This window comes from Ananas comosus, unplaced genomic scaffold, assembly GCF_001540865.1.
Source record: "Ananas comosus cultivar F153 unplaced genomic scaffold, ASM154086v1, whole genome shotgun sequence".
Taxonomy (NCBI): domain Eukaryota; kingdom Viridiplantae; phylum Streptophyta; class Magnoliopsida; order Poales; family Bromeliaceae; genus Ananas; species Ananas comosus.
This window is the reverse complement of record NW_017893323.1, coordinates 107,097-116,557: the sequence shown is the minus strand read 5'-3', so window position 1 is coordinate 116,557 and position 9,461 is coordinate 107,097. Positions and strand designations below refer to the sequence as shown.

The window sequence follows — 9,461 nt, the reverse complement described above, 5'->3', positions numbered from 1 at the left end:
CTATATAAAGATATTAAATATAAAATATCTTCTTTTCATATTAGTTTCAGACTTTAATTTATGATATAAGCTAAAAATTCGATAAACAATCGTATTTTAGTTAGTAGAGCATCTACTCTATACGAAGAAAAAAAAAAAACTCTTTTTCCATCGCGCGATGGACGAAGTAAGTTATTCTCTCTACTTGATTCGCATGTTCCACCTTCGTTGAATCCGAGGGCCGTTTTTAGCTTATTCTTTCTTGTTCTTTCTTTTTTCTAGTCTCCCTCTATTTCCCCTCTCTTTTTTTTACCCAATGTCTTCGCTCTAGGTTCTCAATTTGTCCCAATTTTGAAACAGGCTCCGAAACTGCTATAACCCTTCTAAGCTTCTCTTCTGTTTCGACAAAGCGAGCTAGGTCTGCTGGGTGGTTCATCGGCGATCGAACCAATTTAGGAATCTAGAATATCACCGCAACCCCTAAACACTACCATTCAAAGTTTCTAGAACCTGCAGGAGCGGGCTTCGCAACAACCCATAGAGTCGATCAGCCTCTTCTTCTTTAGCCTGCTTTTGCGTTAACGTCTTTTCTACTAGCGTTGAAAAGTTCCTTTCACGTGTCTTCTGCGTCTACTCTATACGATAATCTTATTTTATATTGAAGGTTTGTTACTGGTTGGATGATTTTTTAATGATTTAAAATCTGGGTCTTTTTTCGTCACCCAATGGATTAACTTTTAAACTTTTTCATAACCCTGGTCACCACATTAATTGATACGATTCCCTTTGTATTTGCCATCCCTAAGATTATATTATTATCGTATTAAAGATAAAGCCGGCCCAACAGTAGGCCCAATCAAGCCCAATAGACCAGGCTGGGCCTATTCTGACCCACAAAATACCGGGCCGAACCAAATGGGTCGTAACAGTTTTTCTACAATATTTTGAGATGACACAACAACAATGAAAATATTATCAGCGATACATCATTACTTAGTCAGCTATATTAAGTTGTGGAATTTAAGTGCAACAACTTACACAGTTTCCACTAGAAATTATAATAAATTAAAATTTGAAAACCAAATAATCACCCGCTTGATAGTTTGATCACCAAAATTTTGTAATTTAGCCATTTTTAGTCTAAATTAGACAATAAAAAAGTTTAACGTTGAAGTGGACAAAAGTTTTGGATCATGTGATTCCCTCACGGGCTGCTATTATGAGTACGAAAGCCTTTTAATAAAATCAAAATAATAAGCCCCCTTGGTTAAATAATAACAAAGCACACAAAATTCGTGTGGAAATTTTAAGAGTCACATATGAGAGTAATTTCACGTGAAATACAGACTACGAGTTTATGGAATTTATATTCGCTAATAAGTCTAAATTTGATTGTTCGAAAAATTTTTACCTTACCAACAGTCTCTAGCACAAGTGGCAAAGGGCTTGGTGGTTGGTACCCGAGATACCTTCCAAATTCGAATCCTAATTGATTCTCATATTTCTAGCTAAGTTTATTTCTAAATAAAATAAAAGAACTCTCAAAAAAGAAAAAAAGTTGAACTTCTGATCAGAAACCCTGCTAAATACTTTTTTTTTATAGCAAAATTAAGATGGATCTTCTATTTGGCTGTTGACTTTTAGATTGTAATAGACATTTCAACAACTAATCGAACCAAGAGTTCAATCAAAGAAACATTAATAAATTCATACCTATCTCCTCTTTGCGGTTTCAGTATAATCAGTTTCTCGCTCTAGTTATAAAAACTAAATTTTAAATTCAGAAAATAATAATAAAAAATACTCTAAAAATAAATGTCGGTAAGTAAAACTTCGATGAACAAGTGATTCGTTTATTTTAATTTTTTTAATATTTTAAACTAAAGATTTATCAGCGTTGTGACATCTAATACAGATTGGTTCGGCTAACGGTTTAGCCTATGAGATAGTAATTTTTTGTTGAACTTTTATGCTTTTTAAAGTATAAAAGCTTTCGTATCATCGGATCGAAGTGCATACAAGTAACCAAACAATCACGTCGGAAAGATTTTAAAAAACGATGTGACTTAAAATAATGCTTTGAAGAACCTATGTGTGTGGGGTATTTAGCTCGATTCGATTTCGGCCCACCATCTTGACATCGAAAAAAAAAAAAAAAAAAAAAAAAAAATCTTTATTTGAATCGACCTTTACACCTAGTTGATCCTAAGCTTGAACCTAGAGCCCATAGTTGGTGATTCGGAAAACGGTGAACGAAATCCCTGCCAGCCACACCATCTTGACATCAACAACAATCTCGCTNCATAAAAAAAATAATAAAAGACTTAAATTTTAAATAAAAAATATTGATCTCGCTCTTGATAGTAAGTACACTTTTTTAAATAAAATTTCACATAATTTAGATTGTTCTACATGTTAAAATAGTCATTTTTCAGTCCTTTTGATCACTTAGCAAATGATATCGAAAAATCACGAAATTAAATTTCTAGATATATAGTTCTAATAGCGTAGATCATGCATAACATAAATAATCGTCGAATTGGATATTCCATTGTCGAGAATAATGCATAACATAAATAATCGTTGAATCGAATGTTCTATCATCGAGAATAATTTGAAAGTATGAAAACCTTCGTGCTTTCAAAATGACACAAGACGTACTTTAATAATAATAATAATAATAAGAGAAATGCTTCAATACACCATAAATATTAAAATCTAATTCTTAATTAGTAAAGGGTATAATTGGATTTTACATGAAGTAACCTGTTGCATAGGTTACCGATTTGAATTGTTAATATAACAATATTAGAAAAAAAAATAGTAATATCTACTAAATTTGTCATCATCCTATAAATATTAAATATCATATTTACTTTGGTAACTTACTAAATTAGATAATACCTAATTTTTTAAGTATTCAGCACAAAAAATATTAAATTTAAATTTAATTTTTGAAGTTGGTATTATAATGTAAAATTTTAATTTTGAAAATTATATTAAACTTTTAAATTTGAATCTAAATTAAACTTTTAATCTTAAAGCCAAATTTTAATTTTTGATTTAAATTAAAATTTTGAATTGGAACTGAAAGTATTATTTTAAATTTGTGTTTTATATTTAAAAAATTGAATTTGATTTATAATTAAGTTTTAAATGTTGTTTTGAATTTAATATTACAATTTGGTTGTAATTTGAAATCCAACTATTGTTGTAGGCATTTGAAAAGTCACAGTATTCTTAGTTGAATAAAACTGGTTTTGTAGACCAAAAATATTTTACAAAAACCAAAATACCCTTTAAATAAGTACCTGGTGAATGGTACCTATGCTTCAATAGTAGGTCACCTCTAGAGTCATATTAAATCTAAATCATCTATTAAGAAAAATAAATGGTCGAGATTTATATGGGGTATTGAAGTATTACTCTAATAATAATAATAATAATAATAATAAAATATAAGTAATTAATGTTGCTGAGAAGTTAAATTTTCCAGTCCAATCCTTTTGGCTTGTTTTAAGTTCTAAGAAACTGTACCCCACAATTTTACTCTACTTTTCTTTTTTGTTAAAAAAAAGAGTGTTTGGATTGCCTTTTACTGTGTTAGGATCTCTGTGAGATTCTGTGAAGTGAAAGTAAAAGTGAACTGTATAGTACCTGAAAGGAAGGTTAGATATTGGGAACTCAAGCTTGTGTACTTTATAAGGAAAATGATTCAGGTACAATTAATCATTATCATATATGTTGATAGGAGAATACTCTACATGGTGTTACTACAAATTTTTTTTTTTTAAAAAAAAACCTTTGTAGATCACTATCATAACTAAGTTTTAACTATCCTACCATTATATATCCTATAAAAGGCTACTCGATTGTTATTAAAAATAACTATGAGTTTAAAAGGTCTGTTTGTAAAAGTATGAAAGTTTACGGAAAGCAATATTTATCGCTTTGACTCTGCGTCAGGAATAAATTCTACTGAGTATTTGCCATTAAACTTACCTACTTTGATCATGAGATCACCTTGATGATTTCGTAACTGTTTAATTCATCTAGTGGATTACATTATTTCTTTATAAAAAAGAACTTGATAAATTTTTTAAAAAATAAGATGTTGGAGTGACCCAATCAATATTTTAATAGAAGCAAATTATCCTTGTATCAAATTGGTGAAGAATGATTCCATGGCCCCATATATATATATGCAGTAGTGATTTTTTTTTATTTTTAAGAGAGATAGATAGCACGTTATCCGCTTCATTTATTTCATTTAGAATAGATTCTAAATAGTTATGTAAATTGCTTGCATCTCACTCTGTGATTGATTTAATTTTCCAAGGAGAGGAAGTAGTGGTTGGAGGGGGAAAAGGAGGAAAAGTGCAAAGGGAAAGGGGCCTTTAATTTTGATGACTTGGTCTTCAAGGGAGGTAACAAGTTAGAGAGAGAGAGAGAGAGAGAGAGAGAGAGAGAGAGAGAGAGAGCCCACATTACAAAAAAAGTAGAACCATCTGAAAAGAAATGGACACAAAATTTAAAGCTATTAGTGGGTTCTTAGGCCTACAATTTGGACTTGCATTCAAACGAAAAAGAGTTGGTACCAAACCAACCAATCCAATCCAACCCAACCCAACCCACTCCATAACTCTCTCTCTCTCTCTCTCTCTCACACACACACACACCAAACTTTAATTTGTATATAAGCCTTCTTTTGGTTCTTTCATATGCATATAGTGGAAATCATGCATGCTTGCTAACAAAGCCAACACCACCCAGTATATAACAAATCCACCTGCTCTTCATTTCTTTCATTCTCATAACCACCAAATTCCTCTCTCATCACACTCTTCAGTATTAATATTCATGAAGCCATGATGAGAGACCGGAGAATGGATCGGTTCGTCGTCCTCCCCTTTTCCGTCGGTTGCGTTTCTCAATCGAGCGTCTCCGTCCTCCACACCCAGCCGAAGAATACTCAACTAGGTCCAATCCCCCCACTACAATCAAGTATGTATATATACATGTAAAGAAAAAAAAAAACCTCTTCTTATGCATATATATGTAAGGCTGCTCGCTGTTTGACACTTGATTATTTAGCTATCCTGTAAGTAGTAGAGTAGCTTTGACTTCTTTATTGTTACGATTACTTCTAATGGTTTTAGCAGAGGAGAGCCCACACAACAGCGGCGGCGGCGATCAGAAGCCGAGAAGCGCGGTCAGGCTTCTGGCGCTTCCGAAGCCGAGCATCTCTGCGGGGCTGCAGAAGCTGATCAGGGGCTTCAAGATGGGCTTGTCCCAGCTGTTTGTGGTCTATGAAGAAGATGGTGATGGTGGTGGTGGTGGTGATGAGGAGGAGGAAGAGAGGGAGATGGTGATAGGGTTTCCAACAGATGTGCAGCATGTGGCTCACATAGGGTTGGATGGTGTGAGCAGCATGAAGAGCAGCAGCAGCAGCAGCAGCAGCAGCAGGTCCCCTAATGAGTTTCTCTTTCTACCTCCTCCTCATAACTCTCTCTCTCTACCTTCCCCCCACCCCATGGTCCCCTAGGGTTTGTTGGCCACAGTGAGGTGTAACTGCTTCTTCCTTCTTCTTCTTCTTCTTCTTCTTCTTCTTCTTGTGGTTTTCCTTGTTGGTTATTAATTGCTTTGGTATATAGCTTATAACTATCTCTTGGTGCATGCATGTTGATGACTAATGAGACAGCAGGGTGCATGCCCTTGCATGTGAACTTGTAGTATAGCTTGTTTTGATATGGGGAGCTCTTTTTAAGATTGTTTCCTTGTTGGTGCATATATATANGAGTATCAATCAACTGCTCTAATAAGTAGTGATCAAATCTTATTTAATGCACGAAAACTGAATATATATTCAGTAAGTAATCATCTATCTTTATATAAATATAGGTTTTCCAAATGAAAAAAAAAAAAAAAATCTATTAAAATAATATGTACTCTTTAGGGCTTTACAATACAGAACATTAGATAAAGATCACAATAAATAGCCATACAAAGTTACAAACACAGCATAAATTTCTCTGCAATTCATTGAATAGGAGAAAGGATAAAGTACAAAGTAGAAGCTCCATATTGCCTTTAATTTTACTGCCATTTTACAACCAAGTTCAAGCATATTTTTTTTCATTGCTATATATCTAACTGCTGCTTACAAATCCTTCACCTTTTGTTCTGATATAGTTTTGAAGCAAACAAATCCATATTATTTCTAGTCCTTAATTTGCATGTTTGCGAGTCGATCCCGCGTTAAAAATTAAACATCAAAAGAATAACCTGCATTAAAAGTCACANCAAAAAAAAAAAAAAATCCAGCTACAAAGTTTCTATTAATGATTTTGATGGCAGTATAATAGCTAATATAGTTCATATTTCTATATATATTTAATATGCTATTGAGTATATATAACTCTTCAATTAAATTAAGTAGAAGAGAGTATATATACAAGAAGAGCAAAAAAAAAAAAAAAAAAAATGATTATAATAAAAAAAATAACACAAAAAGAAAGAATTTTTTTAAAAAAAATATTTGTTTCATTTTCTTTTTGTGCAGTTCATGTGATATGACAGAGTACCCGAACCTTCTTTATATTGATTTGCTTATATTCTGACATTAATCAATTAATTAATTCGTGTGCAAATTAGATTAGCGAGCACATCTTGTCTCCATGTCCTGATCAAATCTTTGTCGCTTATCGCGAGATAATCACATTTATTTTGTTAAGATGCCCGATCCAGTATAATCATCTTTCTAATTACACAAATAATTAATATTCGGTTGCAACATCAAAGTCTTGGTTTTAAAGGTTTTTTTTTTGGATTAGAAGTGTTTTTATATTCCATTTTAATTGATTAATAATTAATTAAGCAACCCGCGACAAACCTAACTACCATATTGCATTATCACAAACTCAAAACCTTTTCTGATAATGTTTAAATTTGATTCTGAATCTTATATATAGTGTAAAATAGAGTATCAATCAACTGCTCTAATAAGTAGTGATCAAATCTTATTTAATGCACGAAAACTGAATATATACTCAGTAAGTAATCATCTATCTTTATATAAATATAGGTTTTCCAAATGAAAAAAAAAAATCTATTAAAATAATATGTACTCTTTAGGGCTTTACAATACAGAAAATTAGATAAAGATCAGAATAAATAGCCATACAAAGTTACAAACACAGCATAAATTTCTCTGCAATTCATTGAATAGGAGAAAGGATAAAGTACAAAGTAGAAACTCCATATTGCCTTTAATTTTACTGCCATTTTACAACCAAGTTCAAGCATTTTTTTTTTTTCATTGCTATATATCTAACTGCTGCTTACAAATCCTTCACCTTTTGTTCTGACATTGTTTTGAAGCAAACACATCCATATTATTTCTAGTCCTTAATTTGCATGTTTGCGAGTCGATCCCGCGTTAAAAATTAAACATCAAAAGAATAACCTGCATTAAAAGTCACACACAAGCATGGAAGAGAGCTTATCATCAGCTGCGCCGCTAATTCCCGCGCCCATATTCCTCACATCCAAAAGATAGGAGAGTGCATCCTCAGTAATCACTTCACCAGGAACCAAAACTGGAATCCCGGGCGGATATGGACAAATAAGCTCGCCGCATATCTTACCAAGGCTCTCTCCGATAAGCACTTTCCTCTTTTTCGCGAAAAACGCGTCCCTCGGAGTCAACTGCATAGAGCTAGTACCAAGGGGAGCACAAACACCACTTTTCAAAGAGGTTTTCCCTTCATTTGCCTGATAAAAATCTGATGATAAATGCTTCATAGATAAAACAAGCCTTTGAATGTCCTCCTTTCGAGTCCCCAAGTTGACAGCAAAAGTTTGCGATCGAGTCCCGACGAGCTCGCATACTATGTGATGGCATTGATCGATGGCACCTATTCATCGGGCGGTTATCTGATTATTTAGTTGTTTGAAAAGCGACAGTGATACGCAACGGAATCAATGGCGGAAATAAGCAGGTCGAGATACGCGATAGATAACCCGTTGATAGACTGGATGTTTTAGCTTTCTGCCGAATGATCGAGGGTCTGCCGAAATTTCTGGGTTATCACTCGCTGAGCTCTCGCGAATCTAAAGAGGCAGGAGGAGATAAGTGGGCTGGAGTTGAAGATTGTGGATGATCTGTACTATCCGCGTCAACAAGCTTCTTTCGAATAGATCGATCGCGACTGCTGTTCAGTGCAGGATAGAATTTATGCATGTTGTTGGACGCATAATCCTCACCTTGTTCCAATTGCAGTTTTCGGGAACGAGGTTGAACCCGATGGGCGCATGTGAGCTTCATCGATATTAGGGAATTCCGGGAGTGGGACAATTAGAGATTCTTCCACAATTCCTGCATATGCCGTAGGTAGTATGGGATATTAGTAGATGCAGCTGCCGTCTTCGTCCTTCTCCAGCTTCTTCATGCACGTCTTCTACTTGTAATGGGCGGTTACACGCACAGAAATATCCATTCTGGGATTATATCGGATTCATATTTGGTACAGCAGGATAAACTCATACCAGATATAGCCGAATATGAAGAATTCGAGGTAGGTAAGTGTTTTGCCTGGTGATCAAGTGCTATTATTCGTAAGCCTGGATCACCGCACGTCGTATCATTAAAGAAACAGTTCTAGACGACGACCAACAGTTCGGGCTTTTCTCTGAGCTCTAAATCGCACATTGGGGAGAAGAGGTGCGTCGAGCTTCAGGAAGTTCGGGCAAGCTCGTGTACGATGTTCCAACCAGTGAGGCTCGCTTGAGGGGGAAGCTTTGTGCCTTGTTTGTGTCAGGAAGTTGAGAGGAGACAGCCTTGTTGGGCGGCCGGACTTTAGCGCTTGACGAGAGGGGAGCAGGCTGCTTCCTTTCACAAGCAGTTAGGACATCCGTGAACGTGTATCTCGGCATTCGAGTGTAGGCATGCTCAATGAAGAGAAGTCGCCTTGCACTCTTTGCGCTGAACGATGTTGGCGTTTCTGAGGAAAGTTAGGAAAACAGTTGCATTAAGATTGTCGTGACTCTTGTTATAGCTTGCCGGTCGATGATTCTAACGATAATTGCTGGGAAACTAAAGAAAACCAGTTTCTGCCGTCGTGTTTTCTCCATACCTTACAATTCTCGCGTAATTCAACACTTTATGATATCCAATCACTTCAAAATAAAACAGTTTTGATGTTCGTAGGCCGATGATGTATTAGAGCACTATTTTAGATTGCCGATTATATGCAGTGTTAACTATTTTCATGTTCAGAGTGTATCTTTTCATATAAGTCGTCTTAAATATCCATAACTTCCCCGCGTTTAAAGAGAATTTCCGTCAGGAGCAGTCTGGCGGTAAGAAACTTACCGGAAAAGCGCGTGTTTCTTCTGCGTGCACGGCACGACTTTCGTTCCAAGTAATCACAAAAGCAAGGTCGAGGCTTTTTGAGAGTTTATCTGAATTTTATCTCTTCTTT

The 9,461-nt window shown here is 34.9% G+C and overlaps 1 protein-coding gene and 1 long non-coding RNA gene across 4 annotated transcripts; one reads left to right on the top strand and one right to left on the bottom strand.

Annotated features, from left to right (window-relative positions):
• The first annotated feature begins 4,649 nt into the window (after nucleotides 1–4,649).
• LOC109705578 (CRIB domain-containing protein RIC4-like) lies at nucleotides 4,650–5,755 on the top strand. Of its 3 annotated transcripts, none has more exons than XM_020226318.1 (2): nucleotides 4,650–4,959; nucleotides 5,142–5,755. In XM_020226318.1, the coding sequence occupies exons 1-2, from the start codon at nucleotides 4,848–4,850 to the stop codon at nucleotides 5,522–5,524; spliced, it is 495 nt and encodes a 164-aa protein (XP_020081907.1). In that variant the 5' UTR covers nucleotides 4,650–4,847; the 3' UTR covers nucleotides 5,525–5,755. The 3 variants fall into 3 exon arrangements, with proteins under 3 accessions (XP_020081907.1, XP_020081906.1, XP_020081905.1); XM_020226317.1 differs by having other exon boundaries at nucleotides 4,650–4,983; XM_020226316.1 differs by having other exon boundaries at nucleotides 4,650–4,983; nucleotides 5,139–5,755.
• Nucleotides 5,756–6,006: 251 nt separating this feature from the next.
• LOC109705565 lies at nucleotides 6,007–7,872 on the bottom strand. The gene is made up of 2 exons (XR_002214796.1): nucleotides 7,445–7,872; nucleotides 6,007–6,264 (listed from the first exon to the last, which is right to left on the bottom strand). It is a non-coding gene; the product is annotated as an uncharacterized LOC109705565 (long non-coding RNA).
• Nucleotides 7,873–9,461: the final 1,589 nt, after the last annotated feature.

Coding starts and splice junctions, on each gene's coding strand:
- LOC109705578 (XM_020226316.1), top strand. CDS start 4,848: ATGATGAGAGACCGGAGAATGGATCGGTTCGTCGTCCTCCCCTTTTCC. Junction 4,984..5,138: donor AATCCCCCCACTACAATCAA/GTATGTATATAT, acceptor TAATGGTTTTAG/CAGAGGAGAGCCCACACAAC.